Source organism: Moschus berezovskii, chromosome 2 (assembly GCF_049115385.1).
Source record: "Moschus berezovskii isolate FMDL1 chromosome 2, NW_MosBer_1.0, whole genome shotgun sequence".
Lineage (NCBI taxonomy): Eukaryota > Metazoa > Chordata > Mammalia > Artiodactyla > Moschidae > Moschus > Moschus berezovskii.
This window is the reverse complement of record NC_142461.1, coordinates 134,741,894-134,759,505: the sequence shown is the minus strand read 5'-3', so window position 1 is coordinate 134,759,505 and position 17,612 is coordinate 134,741,894. Positions and strand designations below refer to the sequence as shown.

The window sequence follows — 17,612 nt, the reverse complement described above, 5'->3', positions numbered from 1 at the left end:
TATTAAAGCAAAAAAATGCCAATTCACCTTAGTTGTATTAGAACAAGCTAAATACGTTAGTTAAATTGGCAGTTTTAATTCATTTTCATTTAAAACTGTGCTGAATGCCTCACTTTTACTCTACTAATATCCTTGTTTGACTTCAGTGCCAGCATAAAAAGAAACGGAAATTGTAAAGTATAAAATTACTAGTTTTTTCTTGGCACCTCTTTAAGCTTGAAATGGCTTTGATAGGTATGACCATTATCTTTTCCCTTTATTTATTGAAAATTATTTCCTTTAATTATTTTCACAAAAGATAGGGGAAGAACTTCCTTTGGGACAGGAGTAGTATATGCTGGTGTGGAGGTCTCGACCATTGAAATATCCAGTACTAACAAAGGTTTAAAAAAATAGGTTATCAAATAATGAGATAAAGAAATTTTCAAAGCCTTTTTACTTCCCTATGTGCTTTGAATGATGAGTGTATTTATCTTCTTTTGTAAATTAGGGCTTATGGAAGGAATAAAAACATTAGGGACATTGTGATCATAGTTGTTACAAAGTCCAAATCAATTCCTGGCTCAGAGGTTCCTAATAATTTTAGAATCAAGTGTAGAAAATTAACTTTTTTATGCATATCTCTTGGTAATCATTTTGTTCTCTCCCTCTCTCTTCACTGACAAGTGCCAACATGTGTTTACAGTGACCCCTTTACATGAGGCAAGAGCCTTTTTTGCTTGAAATCTGACCAGAATGCAAAGGCTTACATAACTTCCTCAAATCTTTTTTTTTGTTTAATTTCAAAAAATTAGGAGGAAAGCACAGAAACTATGTTAATAAACACAGCACAATGAGATGAGCTATTTTAGTGTCTCTAATTCTCTAAACTATGAAGAAATTTAAATTCCAAGAATATGGCTTGCCACAAAAGCCTAATTTTAAGTATCCAAGGATAAAATCCAGCATTCCAAATTGGAAACATTCTAATATTGACTAAATGACTAAGAAGTAAATCTCACTTTAGATTTCTAAAGATTAAAGAGAGGCAGTGCAAAGAACATCGTGTAGACAAATGTGCACGGCATATGTTCATTATGAATAATTTTTCCGTCACAACACCCTTGCAAAGGAGAGATTTAGTCCCATGTTTACAGATGAGGAAACAGATTCATGGAGATTAGATAGCTTTCCCAAAGACAGAGCTGGTAAATAACTGGAACTGGAATTTAAACCGAGGTGTGACTGTGAAGTTCATATACTTTCCACTAGATCATGATGCCTTTCATAAATTACATTAAAGGGTAACATATATCAGAGTACCAGTGACCTTTGGAAATGGAGAAGCAGTGACATTTATCTAAAAATACCTGGAATAGCTACTCATTCCAATGTCATTGCCTGGAGAATTCCTTATACAGAGGAGCCTGGCAAACTAATAATGGGGTTGCAAAGAGTCAGATATGACTGATCGACTTTCTTTTTTTTTTTTTCATTGTATTATCAACCTCATAGTGCAGTTGTCAGCAGGCAGAAGAACATACTACCTAACAAGTATAAATGAATATTACATTAAGGTGGGAGTTTAGAAAAGAGTAAAAAACATTTGAAGTTTTAGAGACATGACTACTCTGATAACTTTTAATTAAAACTGGATATCAGTTGCTAAAATCATTAGTACTATAGTCCAGAAGTTCTGAGTGTATATTTAATTAAAATAAGAATTGGTCCCCTGATAGAATTTATAAAATCTATAATTTTTCTCTTTCGAGGTCCCACTAGTAGAGATAGAAGCTCCCCTCCCCCGGGATACATTCCAGATGAATTACACCAGGTTGCCCGGAATGGGTCATTTACCAGTATCAACAGTGAAGGAGAGTTCATTCCAGAGAGCATGGACCAAGTAAGCAAAATTTGAATGTTGTTTTTCATTTCATTTAAAGGGATATTGTCAGGGGATAGTGTGGTTTAGCAGGTATATGGAGGAAGGTATTTATTTTACCTGTTGCCCAGTCCCATATCTTCCTTTTTAAGTGAGTAAAATAGTGGAAATACAGGAAAATACCCACTAATTTGCATGTGTCTGTGTGCATTCATATATAAAGAAAGGTGGTACAAGGCTGATTTTCTTATGTTCATAAATGAATGAATGCATTTGTTTATAATCCTGATATTAACATTCAATTTAATAAATATTTAACTTGTGAAGCTGAGGTTTATCTACTTTCTAAAACATTAAAAAAATTTTTTTTAGTCTTTTTTAAAAAGATTTATTTTTTAATTTGTATCTTTGTTTTCGGCTGCCCTGGGTCTGAGTTGCCACAGACTTTCTCTGGTTGCTGCTACCAGGGGCTGTGGTTTGTCGTGATGCATGGGCTTCCCATTGCAGTGGCTTCTCATTGCAGAGCGCGGGCTCTAGAGCATGCATGCTCGCAGGCCCAGTAGCTTTTGGGCTTAGAGTTGTAGTGCACGGGCTGAGTTGCCCTGCGGCCTATGGGATCTTCCTGGACCAGGGATCGAACCCCTGTCTTCTGCATTAGCAGGTGGGTTCTTAACCACCGGACCACATGGAAGCCCTTAAAATGTTTTTTTAAAGTTTTGTAGTATTCCAGTATTTTTATGGAGTTGCTATTGTTTTCTTATCATTACATTGGCTTCTTATATTATTACAGGAGTTTTCATTTTCTAATAATGGAGCAGTCATGGTGTCATTTATTTCAGTTTGGGTGGTGCTGTTGTTCAGTTTTCAGTAAACAAAATTATGTGCAGTGTTTAGCTTTTAATTATTTAGATGATAATCCAGAGCGGAAGATACAGAAAATTCCTGTTTTTCTATTAGGAAATTTTGCAGTTGTAGCCCACCTACAGGGGACAGCTACTTTTAAAACATTTAAATAGGGTGGCTGCTATTGGATATGGAGTTTCTTTGTTGGGTACTGAAAGTGTTCTGCGATTTTTGTGAGAGTTATACATTCTGCTGTTAACCACTGAATTGCACTATATGCTTTAAAATGGGTGACTTTTATGATACATGAATTGTATCTCAACAAAACTATTTTTAAAAAACAGTAACTTTGGTTATATTCTTGTAGAATCAAGGTGGACTTTTTATTTTTCCAGATGCTGGACCCATTATCTTTAAGCAGCCCTGAAAATTCTGGCTCAGGAAGTTGTCCATCACTTGATAGCCCTCTGGATGGGTAATGCTGATTGCAGTTTTTGTTGTTTAGTATATGTGGGTAAATATGCTTATGTATTAATAGCATGTTGAATTGTCAGCTCTTCTGTACTATGTTCAGAGGAATGTAGTTCATGCTCATGTACACTTAATGGCAAATTGATTTTCCGTCATCGGGCTCAGTATCTTTTTTACTTAAAGTGATTTCTGTTTATAATATTTTGAGTTTCCTGCTTGGTAAATTGTGTTTGAAACTAAAGGCAAACTTAGAGTTTATGTACGTTTACTTTTAAACCTGCGTTGGTGAAACTGCTGTCAAAGTTTTCATAATAGATTTAATTTTGGAGATGCTTTAATTTCTCTTGTTCAGGATTATTTTTATTCTGGTGCCAAATTTTAAGTACTATACATTCTTGGTAATTCTGTCCCAGTTTTGGTTGTCAGTTAAAATGTAAGTACTTTTTGTGAGAAATATACTTTCATTCAGGAATATAAGCACGGTTGAGTTGCATCTGTGAATTTTTCTTATCAGTGCTCCCTCTCTCCTGGTTCAGTAGGACAGTTTTCACCTGTAGCTTGCAAAGTCAGTACCTATTTACTCTCTTCTGAGATTGCTTTTGAAAGTAACTTCTGAAAATGTAACTGCTATTGTATGGAAATATATATTTAATTTTCTATTATTCATGTATATGAAACCATTTTCTGTGCCCATGTCTCAAGATAGATATTTTAAACATTTAAGGAATTCAGGGGAATAGTGATGTGAAAGCTACATATTGAGTACTTAGTATTTGAAAGACAGTGTCCTGAGATAGACAAGTATAAAATTGCTGAGTTAGTATTATCTCCTTATTATAAATGTGGAAATCATTTCAGAAAGATGATTTGCCAGGGTTGCAATAACTAGTTTAAGTGGCAGAGCTAGGATTGTATCCGTAATGCCAAAATATATCTTTCTTAACCACTTATACTCTGTCAGTTCAGTTCAGTTCAGTTCAGTCGCTCAGTCATGTCTGACTCTTTGAGACCCCATGAATCACAGCACGCCAGGCCTCCCTGTCCATCACCAACTCCCAGAGTTCACTCAAACTCATGTCCATTGAGTCGGTGATGCCATCCAGCCATCTCATCCTCTGTCGTCCCCTTCTCCTCTTGCAATCCCTCCCAGCATCAGAGTCTTTTCCAGTGAGTCAACTCTGTAGGTCAGTTTTAAAAGCCAGGCTTTTTGTGTGCATGTATCAAATAAGTGTTTGAAAAAAGTTTCCCTTTTTTCAGTTAATGTTTCAGAGTGAGTGCTGTATCTGTGTATGTATATGTATATATTATATATATATATAAAATATATATGTGTGTGTGTATATATTTTATATAACTGTATATCTACACATACATACATATATTGATATTACATAAAGATTTTTTAAAATATCTTAAATGCTTTCTTTTAAAATAATGACACTTTTTCTACTTTTTAGAGAGAGCTATCCAAAATCACGAATGCCTAGGGCACAGAGCTACCCAGATAATCATCAGGAATTTTCAGGTTAGACTGTTCACATTCTAAATGCTTAAATATTTATGTCATTGAATAATATTTTGGCTGGGTGGGAGAGAGAAATTTTAAAAATCAAAAATGTGTAAATGTGTTTTTCATGATTAGAAATATTTGATTTTTTTAATATATAACTTTCTTATGTGTCTTAATAGACTATGATAACCCTATCTTTGAAAAATTTGGAAAAGGAGGAACATATCCAAGAAGGTATCATGTTTCGTATCACCATCAAGACTATAATGATGGTAAGTTTATTAGATCAACAACAGTTGTTAAAAATCTCGCAAACAATAAAAATAAGTTTGTTCTTATATGACTTAGTTTTCTACTTAAAACTTTTTAAAAAGACTTTGGATCATAACTACAGTAGCGTTTTAGCTTTATGCCAGCTTACCTCTTGAGACATGTCTTTCCTTAGAAAGAAAAGAGGTAGTTAAAAATGGTACTAATTAAGAATTACTCCTTTAGTGATGAAATTCATACTGTAGTCTCCTTTTTTAAATTGTCCTTTTAAGGAGAAAAATTACTTCCTATTAACTTTACAGTTTTTGTTTATATTTTAAATCATTACTGAAAATGAAAATAAAATACATTTTTCTCCTTTTTATACAAACTGAGGGAGTTCTGTCTGGGCTTTTATGAATGTGTAAGTGTGTTAGCACAAAAGTTATCTGAACTTATATTCAGATTCTGTTTCTTTTTTCCCCATTTTTCATTTCTGCTTACACCTTTTTTTTTTTTTTAATGATTCAATGTTAGCTAGGGTATTCCTTGAACTCTTAAAAATACTGTTCTTAAGTTTAAAATGTAAAATCAAATAATCATTGCTGTTTTAGCTTCTTATCCTAGTCATGGAACAAATTCTGTTCCTTATGCTACAAATTTTAAATACTTTCAATTACAATACATTATTAAAAGTTGCAAGGTAATTCTGTTTTCATTTTGTAGGTCGTAAAACTTTCCCAAGAGCTAGAAGGACCCAGGGGACCAGCTTCCGATCTCCTGTGAGTTTCAGTCCTACTGACCACTCCTTAAGCACTAGTAGTGGAAGCAGTATCTTTACCCCGGAGTATGATGAGAGTCGAATAAGAAGAAGGGGAAGTGACATAGACAATCCTACTTTGACTGTAATGGACATTAGCCCACCCAGCCGCTGTGAGTAATAGAAATTGGCATAGTGAAATGTGTGGCAGAACCTTTGCAGAATTTTATAATATTAATAGGAGTAAATATAATGAAGCCAGTCCTCAGGGTAAGATCAGGTTTTCAAAAGAGGTAAAAATGGTATTTCTAATGGTGTTTATAATGTTGGGTAAAAGCATGGTATTACTGCTAATTACTTTAAATGATTTACTATCTTTTGCTTTTATTAGGAAAATTGTTACCAGTTACTCATTCATTCATTCCATATATCCTTATTGAATGCTTAGCTCTGAGAAATTTCAAATATGACCTCCAAGATGTAATCTAATGGGGAGAATGATGTGTGGAGAAATAATTATAGTATAGTGTTTGCTGCTGCTAAGTCACTTCAGTCGTGTCCGACTCTGTGTGACCCCATAGACGGAAGCCCACCTGGCTCCCCCGTCCCTGGGATTCTCCAGGCAAGAACACTGGAGTGGGTTGCCATTGCCTTCTCCAGTATAGTGTCTAATCAAGACCTTTAATGCGAGGAGGAATTCACTAGTTAAATAGGTGAAATATACAGGAGGCCATGACACATTCTGGGCTTCCCTGGTGGCTCAGCTGATAAAGAATCCGCCTGCAATGCAGGAGACCCTGGTTCAATTCCTGGGTTAGGAAGATCCCCTGGAGAAGGGATAGGTACCCTCTCCAGTATTCTTGGGCTTCCCTGGTGGCTCAGATGGTAAAGAATCCACCTGCAATGTGGGAGACCTGGGTTCGATCCCTGGGTTGGGAAGATCCCCTGGAGGAGGGCAACCCACTCGAGTATTCTTGCCTGGAGAATCCCCATGGACCAGCAGGCTACAGTCTGTGGGTTCTCAGAGTCAGACATGACTGAGCGACTGTGCACACATGACATATTCTGAAAATGAGAAATAGTTCTTTTTTGGCTGAGGTGGAGGATATCTTACTTGAAGCAGCAGAAATAGAACTAGAATGGTAACTAAGGCCAGATGTGCAGTATGTGGCCTTTATCTTGTAAGCAATATATAAATGATTGATGCTCGAGGATATTTTTTGCAGCAGTCTTTGTATACTCTGAATTCCTTGCTTTTGTGCTGGTGTTTCGTGTTTTACTTTTACACCTGCCACTTGCATTACGTTGCTGCTGTGTTTGGTTTAGACAGCTATATTTTAAAGTGATGAAAATAAGAGATGAATATCTTTGATATATACCTCCAGCTTATTTCTATAGATCTTTATTTATGTCGATCCAGGATTCTGTTAGGTATCATATCCCTTTTGCCTGAAGAATTGTTTTTAACCTTTTCTTCTAATATGAGTCTACTGGTAACAAATTCTTTCAGCTTTTGTTTGAAAAATTTTTATTTCTTTATTTTTGAGAGATACATACATTTTTCTGGGTCTAGAATTCTGGACATTTTAATTTTTTTCTTTCAGCACTTTAAAACTGTTTGTCTCCTGGCTTGTATACTTTTGAGAAGTCTGCTGTCTTTCTTTCCTTTGTTCACCTGTATGTAATGTGCTTTTTTTCTCCCACTGGCTGCTTTAAATTAAGATTTCCTCTTATTTAAATGAGGGTGATGGTCTTCCAGCTTTCTACATTGCAGGCAGATGGAAAAACTTATTACAAATATTACTGCAATAAAGATTAGAAATAACACATCTTACATAATCAGTGGCATTTTAAATTGAGTGAAATATGCTATTATATTTACAATCAGGTTAAAAAAAGCCTCATTGGAAAAAATTAGTCCTAGGAATCTGAACTGTGTTTGGATTTAGAATTCTTACAGTTTTCAAAGATGATGATCATTATGAATTTGGATGAACATGATTTTCTCTTAATATCCAAGCATATTCAATTAAAGATATCACTAATGCAATAGTCCTTAACCATTGTGTGCCACTGGGCTACTTCCATTTTAAGAAAATGTTCTTTTTTAGCACCTCGTGCTCCAACCAACTGGAGATTGGGCAAATTACTTGGCCAGGGAGCCTTTGGCAGGGTCTACCTCTGTTATGATGTTGATACAGGAAGAGAATTGGCTGTTAAGCAAGTTCAGTTTGACCCAGATAGTCCTGAAACCAGCAAGGTAAGAATGAATCATTGAACAAGTTACTTTGTCATGTTATAAGAACCATTTTTACTAAAATATAACACACCATAGAATTTTTTTGTTTTTCCTCAATGCAAATTATATGAAAAAAATAGATAATAGATATGTTTATTTACTGTGTCCTCTGGATTTTCTGTTTTAGTTCTCAGTTGTATTCCTAATCTGATTTAGTGTTGGCTTAGCTTTCCATCAAGGACTGTTGCAGAATTACTGCTTAGAGACTTTAAAATGTTTATTCTTTGGGAAGTGGAAATTTAAGAATGAAATCACCTTGATGGTCCATGTTGTTTGCATTTTTTTGGTTTTACTAGCAATGCTATAAAGACCTAACAGTGAGTTCTGTCTTTCAGGAAGTAAATGCACTTGAGTGTGAAATTCAGTTGTTGAAAAACTTGCTGCATGAGCGAATTGTTCAGTATTATGGCTGTTTGAGGGATCCCCAAGAAAAAACACTTTCCATATTTATGGAATATATGCCAGGGGTAAGTTAGTACATCCTTTGAAATTAGAGATACTCTATTTAAAGTCTTAGTTGAGGATAAAGAAAAACAACAACTTTGATTATAAAATGTTACGGACATTTTGGAAGAGTTTTAAATTTAATATAATTTTATTTTTCTATCTTCTTCACTTATCTTTGTATTTCTTTTCTTTTTTTAATACTAAAGTATACTAAAATAGGTTATAAACATCATAGCAGTCTATACTCAGATTTCCCTAAGTGCCCTAAAAATAACACACAATAACTGGTTTATCCAAACCAGGATTCAGCGCAGTGCCACACATCACATTTTGCTACTATGTCTGTTACTCCTCTTTTAACATAAAACAATTTTTAGGTGACATAGATTTGACAAAGAGACCAAGCTAGTTGTTCTGTTGACAGTCTCATCTCATAGATTTCTCTGATCACATCCTCATGGTAGTATTTAGTTTGTTCCTTTGTCCCGTATTTCCTATAAACTCCAAGTTAGATCTAAAGTCTAAATTATATTCAAATTCAGCTTTTACTAGCATGCATCCCAGATGATGCTGTGCATCCCCTTAGAAGACATAAACAGTTTCTGGTGGTTCTGATAGTGATGTTAAGATTGACAGCTTGATTAAGGTGATTGACATCCAGTTTTCTCCATTGTAAAGTTTTGTTTTTCTGAAGACCAGAAAGTAATCTGAGCTGTAGCAGTGGCACATGGGAATATACAGTTCCTTTTCAATCATCCACCTAAATGTTTTTAATACAGATTGATAATAATTGTCTGAGTCATTCATTTCATTAGGAGGTGAAAATGTGATTTGCAAAAAACTCTTTCATTCCTTCTACATTATTTTTAGTATATGTAGAGTATATTCTAATACTAATGATTTTCAAGATGGTGGTATATTTACTCACTTAAAAATACATTCATTCTCATAATAGGTGATATATGTTAGAAAAAGATTTGTGGATCTTCACTGGAAAAGACTCTGATGCTGGGAAAGGTTGAGGGCGGGAGGAGAAGGGGACGACGGAGAATGAGATGGCTGGATGGCATCACCAACTCTGTGGACATGAGTTTGAGTGAACTCCGGGAGTTGGTGATGGACAGGGAGGCCTGGCGTGCTGTGATTCATGGGGTCGCGGAGAGTCGGACATGACTGAGCGACTGAATTGAACTGAACTGAAGGAAAGAGTTTATTAGAATTGTTTGTAAAATAAAATATACATATTGCAGCTTAATCTTATGGATCAACAAAACCATGGACCAATATCTGATAGTACAGTTGTCCCTTGGTATCCCCAGGGAATAGTCCAGAACCTCCCACAGATATCAGAATCCAAATATGCTCACCTCCCTTATCTAAGGGTATAGTATTTGCATATAACCTACACACATCCTTCCATATACATTGTCATCTCTAAATTACTTATAATACCTAATACACTGTAAAATGCGACATAAACAGTTGCCAGTGCAGCAAATTCAAGTTTTGCTTTATGGAACTTTCTGGAAATATTTTTTTCCAAATATTTTCGGTGAGTAGTTGGTTGAATCTGCAGATGTGGAGTCCGAGAATATAGAAAACTGATTGTAATGGTTTTAACAGTCTTCAATCCTACAAGAGCAACAGTAAACTTTATTTTGATTTTTATCTTCATGAATAATTGTTTATAGCAACATCATTGTTATTCATCATTGCTGCTGTTTTATTTTCAAAGATTATGTTTTCATTGTAAAAATTGTTCTTTAAAATTTAGTCTACAGAAATAATTCAAAAGAAGAAGAAAGTTGTGTACCTTTATTTTAGTACTGTCTGTAATGGGAAAAGTGGAAATATCAGTTCATTCAGTGGGAGTAAATTATGATGACATTGTCCTAGAGAATATATATTTAAAATTGTGAAAACCAAGTAACAAAATTGGAGGAAGTAGGAAGTACTTTGAGAGCGAAAAAGAATATAAAATGCTTTTTAATATTGGTAATGGTATTTTAAAAGTATCTGTATTTGAAAAATAACAGAAGAAACTAAAAAAATGAAAATTATTATGTTAGTGTTGTGATTGATTTTTCTCTTATTCAGATTTCCATTACTGTTTGTGCAGTAAATATGTAAATTAAATACCTATGAATAAATGTGACTAGAGATGCAGACTATTGAATATAAAGTTAATTAAATTGGTTTGTTGGCTAGAACCAATTTATGTCACAAGTAGAGATGTAAGTAATCTTTATATATTTAGCAATCTTAAGACTAAGCTAAAGGACTAATCAGGAAAAGGTATTAGATCATATTTCTGATTAGATTTTATAAAGATAGCTATCTTTTCAAAGTATAGTTATCAGTCCTTGAATTTGAAAAGCATGTTACCAGATTAATTATAGTTCTTGACAGTCTAAATGAATTATATGTATGATAAACCCATGGACTGGACATAAATGTTCCTAGACTTTGCTAGATCTCCAGGTCTGTGAATTCTGTCTAATTTCCTTCAGTAGTTTTGGTATAATGGACCCCTTTATGCCCTAGATTCAAGCTTTGCCAGAAATGTCATTCCATTCTTCAATTTTCCCAAACATAGCATTCCATTTTTTAGTTAATCTAGAACTATTTTCATATCAGAACTGTAAGTCTCTTTCATTTCCAGTACCTGGATTAGCTGTTGGCTTCTGTTACTCTTACACACACACAGTTTATCTGACACAGTGCTTTCCAGCCCGTTCCAGTTGTTCACACTGAAGAAGGTAACATTTTCATGTTACATAGTGGTATACAGACTACACTGAGAGAGCAGTTAGAACCATGGGCCACTGGCCTAGCTGCCTGAGGACCCAGAGGATGCGTAAGTCTGACCGTCATTTGCAGCCTGCAAGCATTTGGGGGCTTATGATTTGGAAAGCTCAGTTCTAGCTGTGTTAGTTTGTGCATTACTACAATAGAGACATAGTAAGTTCACTGAACAATAAGCCACATTGAGTTATAGGTATGCCTGGCTTGACTCACTGTCTAAGGCTTTCAATACATGTCTGCAAGTCAGGGTTAGCAGAACTGCATCTTGCTGTCCCTTCAGGGATTGCTCAGAATAGTGGGAACAGCATATGGCTAAGTCTGCAAAATCCAAGGATCTATTTTTATATGACAGAGTATACAGTTTACAAAAATTGAAAGAAAGACAGGAACATTTGGATATATTTTCTCTTTAAAGGAAAAGATTTTGTCCCTCAGGAAGCATTTTATTTCTGTCTTTTAAAGTGGTGATTATCAAATTTGCACGTTGGAATTATCAGAGAAGCTTTTTCAAAATTCAGATGCCTATATGTCTTACGTCAGATTGATTCCCTGTTCTCAGAAATAGCACCTGCCTAAAAAGACTTCAGAAAATTAGGAATTCCTTTTTAATATATTTTTCTCATGTTTTGAGCCAAAATGGTGAGTATATAAAAGAGAAACTTTTAAATCTCATATGTGTTCTGATCTTCTAATCATACCCATTCTTTCTCCTGAGAAGTAAATTTTCAGACATCAATAAAACAGTGTTTTAAAAACAAAGTAAGAACAAAATAAATAAATTTAAAGTAGGACATACATAGAAGAGCAAGTAGGAAAATAAAAAAAATAACGTATTCAGGGCAAAAACAAGCAAGACAAAGGTACTGGAGAATTTAAAAAATTGTACTAATTGCAAGAGAACAGGAGATAGAACCAGCGCAGTCACAGAAACAAGGGTATCAGTCAAAAAATAATTTAAAGGCTTTCTTCAGCTATGCCACTTACTCTTTCACAGTTCTAGTCCAGAAATATAGTAGAGTTTTGCGTTAAATTAATGGCATATAATGTCCTTCCTTAGAACTAACACCCAAAAAAGATGTCCTTTTCATTATAGGGGACTGGAATGCAAAAGTAGGAAGTCAAGAAACACCTGGAGTAACTGGCAAATTTGGCCTTGGAGCATGGAATGAAGCAGGGCAAAGGCTAATAGAGTTTTGTCAAGAGAACGCACTGGTCATAGCAAACACCCTCTTCCAACAACACAAGAGAAGACTCTACACATGGACATCACCAGATGGTCAACACCGAAATCAGATTGATGATATTCTTTGCAGGTGAAGATGGAGAAGCTCTATACAATCAGCAAAAACAAGACCAGGAGCTCACTATGACTCAGATCATGAACTCCTTACTGCCAAATTCAGACTTAAATTGAAGAAAGTAAGGAAAACCACTAGACCATTCAGATATGACCTCAATCAAATCCCTTATGATTATACAGTGGAAGTGAGAAATAGATTTAAGGGACTAGATCTGATTGATAGAGTGCCTGATGAACTCTGGACGGAGGTTCGTGACATTGTACAGGAGACAGGGACCAAGACCATCCCCATGGAAAAGAAATGCAAAAGAGCGAAATGGCTGTCTGAGGAGGCCTTACAAATAGCTGTGAAAAGAAGAGAGGCGAAAAGCAAAGGAAAAAAGGAAAGATATAAGCATCTGAATGCAGAGTTCCAAAGAATAGCAAGGAGAGATAAGAAAGCCTTCCTCAGTGATCAATGCAAAGAAATAGAGGAAAACAACAGAATAGGAAAAACAAGAGACCTCTTCAAGAAAATTAGAGATTCCAAGGGAACATTTCATGCAAAGATGGGCTCAATAAAGGACAGAAATGGTATGGACCTAACAGAAGCAGAAGATATTAAGAAGAGGTGGCAGGAATACACAGAAGAACTGTACAAAAAAGATCTTCACGACCAAGATAGTCACGATAACGTGATCACTGACCTAGAGCCAGACATCTTGGAATGTGAAGTCAAGTGGGCCTTAGAAAGCATCACTACGAACAAAGCTAGTGGAGGTGATGGAATTCCAGTTGAGCTATTTCAAGTCTTGAAAGATGATGCTGTGAAAGTGCTGCACTCAATATGCCAGCAGATTTGGAAAACTCAGCAGTGGCCACAGGACTGGAAGAGGTCAGTCTTCATTCCAATCCCAAAGAAAGGCAATGCCAAAGAATGCTCAAACTACCGCACAGTTGCACTCATCTCACACGCTAGTAAAGTCATGCTCAAAATTCTCCAAGCCAGGCTTCAGCAGTATGTAAACCGTGAACTCCCAGATGTTCAAGCAGGTTTTAGAAAAGGCAGAGGCACCAGAGATCAAATTGCCAACATCCGCTGGATCATGGAGAAAGCAAGAGAGTTTCAGAAAAACATCTATTTCTGCTTCATTGACTATGCCAAAGCCTTTGACTGTGTTGATCACAATAAACTGTGGAACATTCTGAAAGAGATGGGAATCCCAGGCCACCTGACCTGCCTCTTGAGAAACCTGTATGCAGGTCAGGAAGCAACAGTTAGAACTGGACATGGAACAACAGACTGGTTCCAAATAGGAAAAGGTGTACGTCAAGGTTGTGTATTGTCACCTTGCTTATTTAACTTACATGCAGAGTACATCATGAGGAACGCTGGGCTGGAAGAAGCACAAGCTGGAATCAAGATTGCTGGGAGAAATATCAATAACCTCAGATATGCAGATGACACTACCCTTATGGCAGAAAGTGAAGAGGAACTAAAAAGCCTCTTGATGAAAGTGAAAGAGGAGAGTGAAAAGGTTGGCTTGAAGCTCAACATTCAGAAAACAAAGATCATGGCATCTGGTCCCATCACTTCATGGGAAATAGATGGAAAAATAGTGGAAACAGTGTCAGACTTTGTTTTTTTGGGCTCCAAAATCACTGCAGATGCTGATTGCAGCCATGAAATTAAAAGACGCTTGCTCCTTGGAAGGAAAGTTATGACCAACCTTGATAGTATATTAAAAAGCAGAGACATTACTTTGCCAACCAAGGTCCGTCTAGTCAAGGCAATGGTTTTTCCTGTGGTCATGTATGGATGTGAGAGTTGGACTGTGAAGAAGCCTGATGGCTGAAGAATCGATGCTTTTGAACTGTGGTGTTGGAGAAGACTCTTGAGAGTCCCTTATACTGCAAGGAGATCCAACCAGTCCATTCTAAAGGAGATCAATCCTGGATGTTCTTTGGAGGGACTGATGCTAAAGCTGAAACTGCAATACTTTGGCCACCTCATGCGACGAGTTGACTCACTGGAAAAGACTCTGATGCTGGGAAAGGTTGGGGGCGGGAGGAAAAGGGGACGACGGAGAATGAGATGGCTGGATGGCATCACCGACTCTGTGGACATGAGTTTGAGTGTACTCCGGGAATTGGTGATGGACAGGGAGGCCTGGCGTGCTGTGATTCATGGGGTCGTGGAGAGTCGGACACGACTGAGCGACTGAACTGAACTGAACTGAATGTCCTTCCTAAGAATTTCTGTGTTCTCCAATTAGAGCCTTCTAGTCACTGACTAGGATTCTCTCAATTAAAACATCTAGTTTTAAATAAGTAAGTCATGGGATGTAATATACAGCATAAGGAATATAGTCAGATAGTACTGTAATGACTTTGCACAGAGGTAGATGGTTACCAGGAATGATCTCAGTGGTGATCATTTTGTAATGTATTTAAATGTTGAGTCATTATGTTGTATACCTGAAACTAACATATGACATTGTATGTCAACTGAGCTTCAAGTAAATAAAGAGCGCTTCGTTCAGTCAATAAGAACAGTGGATAAATATCGGTACACAAATCTTAAAAACATTGACCAGTACGTTCCCTTTCAAACCACACTGTAGTTCTCTTCTGTTTTTCCTTTTTCCCTAGGGCTCCATTAAGGACCAATTAAAAGCATATGGAGCTCTTACCGAGAATGTGACCCGGAAATACACCCGTCAGATTCTTGAGGGAGTTCATTATTTGCACAGTAATATGATTGTTCATAGAGATATAAAAGGTAAGTAATGAGGTGTTTTTTAAGTACTGAGTTGCTTTTTCTTTTAAATGAAAATGTGCTATGGTTAAGAAATTTAACATTTAAATTAATTCATCTACCTCTACAATGCCATAGGAAAACAATTCCAGCTGGTCCTGTTGTTCAGGTTTCTACAAGAGGGAAGCTCTCCTGTGGAGGTTCACAGAATCAGTAAAGTTCAAATGAGCAAAAGAATGAGACATATTTTCATACACAGTGCACAGGCTTAGAACATAGTGGTTAGGAATAGGGGCTCTTGGGGTAAGGAGAGGGTGGGACCAACTGAGAAAGGAGTATTGAAACATGCACATTACCAGGTGTGAAATAGATAGCCGGTGGGAAGCTGCAGTGTAACAGGGATCACAGCCTGGAGCTCTGTGACGACATGGAGGGTGGGATGGGAGACGCATTCAAGAGGGAAGGAGTATATGTAAGTCATGGCTGACTTATGTTGTTGTATGGCAGAGACCAGCACAGATTTAAAGCATCCTCCAGTTGAAAATAGATTAAGAAAAAATAGGGGCTCAGATTTGACCCAGTTCACATTCAGGCTTTATCCATCATCACATATGTAATCTTGGACAAGACACTTAGTCTCTCTATGCCTTGGCTCCTCAGTTTTAAAAAAATAATTTGGCTGATCTGGATCTTCGTTGCTGCACTCGAACTTTCTCTAGTTGTGGCAAGCAGAAGCTGGTCTTAGTTGAGGTGCATGGGCTTCTCATTGTGGTTGCTTCTCTTGTTTTGGAGCATGGGTTCTAGGTACACAGGCTCAGCAGTTGTGGTGCATGGGCTTAGTTGCTGAGGTTTGTGGAATCGTCCCTGATCGGGGATTGAACCCATGTACCCTGAATTGGCAGGTGAATTTTTTTCCAGTGTACCACCAGGGAAATTCTCAGCTCCTCATTTTTAAGGAAGGTGATAATAGTGTAGAGATCACAGAGTTCTTATAAGGATTAAATGAGTTGATGTGTATAGCATCCTTAAAATCATGCCTGGTATCTAGAAAGCACTCAAAAGCTAGTTACAGTGATGATGTATGTTGAGATTGTATTTAAAGCTCTGGGAAATGGACCTCATTACTTAAGAGAATAAGAGAGCCTAAGACTGAGCTTTTTTTTTTTAAATTTTTTATTAGAAAACTGAAATTTACAACGTGTTTATATCACTCACTGAGTACATGGCATTTAAAAACAACATCATTACAGAAAGATAACAAAAATCCAAAGTCTTAAAACCTATGGGATATGGAAAACATTATCCACTGAGGCCTTAAATGTAGTAAACTTTTCATAAAAAGGAAAAGCAATGAGTCTACAAGTATACGGCCAGTTAAGAAGTTAACTTCTTAAACAGACTGAGCTTTGATAAGCAAGTTGTTCAAGTTTTGCATCAGTGTTTCTGGGGGCTCTTACGAGCTACCAGGAAGTTACTTCTTTGCTGTGGTGTGTCACACCCCGGATATGGCCATAATCAAACTAAAGAGAACATTCCTAACCAGTGTTGGTCATGGAGTCGAGTCTGCTGTAGAATGCTGGAGCTGGCTCACATGTACAGAATGGACCTGCCGAGTGACTCTTGGAGGATGGCAGTGTGACTCATGATCTGAAAGAAATAGGAGCCTGTTGTTAACCTCAAGATCTTCCCTGCTTCGGCAGACCTCAGATGTCAAGTTCAAAACCTGAAAGCCAAGAACTGCATAAGGTGGTGACCATTTTATAATGTATAGAAGTATTGAATCACAGTGTTGTACACCATGGAACTAACATAGTGTTGTAGGTCAAGTATACTTCAATTACGTATACGCCCTATTCTTTGTAGGGAAATGATTTGTGAGTTATTCAATTAGTAATAATCTCTATTCAAGCCAGTTTCTCTTTAGCCTTCATAATAGATAAGGTAAAGGAACCAAGGGGAGCTGCCTGCTCAAGTGGATCCTCTTCTGACCTTGCCAGTAACATGAGGAAGTTGGAAGCAAGCTGATTTAAAAACGTTATAAGGGGCTGTTTTGCTGTGCATGACATGAGACAGACAGTCACTGTGGGTGTCATCAAAGCAGTGGACAAGAAGGCCGCTGGAGCTGGCAAGGTCGCCAGGTCTGCCCAGAAAGCTCAGAATGCTAAATGGATATTATCCCCAATACCTGCCGCCCCAGTCTTAATCGGTGGAAGAACGTCTCAGACTGCTTGTCTCAGTTGGCCATTTAAATAATAGCCAAGGACTGGTTACTGATAACAGTGCATCGTAAAACCTTCCAAAGGAAGGGAGAATGTTTTTGTGGGCCATGT

General features: G+C 36.8%; 1 protein-coding gene across 2 annotated transcripts in view; it reads left to right on the top strand.

The window, feature by feature from the left end:
* MAP3K2 (mitogen-activated protein kinase kinase kinase 2) overlaps positions 1 to 17,612 on the top strand; it is a 99,474-nt gene that overhangs the window by 66,586 nt on the left and 15,276 nt on the right. For both annotated transcript variants that reach the window (XM_055398744.2, XM_055398745.2), the window contains 8 exons: positions 1,752 to 1,882; positions 3,100 to 3,179; positions 4,633 to 4,700; positions 4,865 to 4,957; positions 5,661 to 5,867; positions 7,806 to 7,954; positions 8,329 to 8,460; positions 15,177 to 15,306. In XM_055398744.2, the coding sequence (XP_055254719.1) occupies positions 1,752 to 1,882; positions 3,100 to 3,179; positions 4,633 to 4,700; positions 4,865 to 4,957; positions 5,661 to 5,867; positions 7,806 to 7,954; positions 8,329 to 8,460; positions 15,177 to 15,306 (990 nt within the window). The remainder of the gene's footprint in view (positions 1 to 1,751; positions 1,883 to 3,099; positions 3,180 to 4,632; positions 4,701 to 4,864; positions 4,958 to 5,660; positions 5,868 to 7,805; positions 7,955 to 8,328; positions 8,461 to 15,176; positions 15,307 to 17,612) is intronic.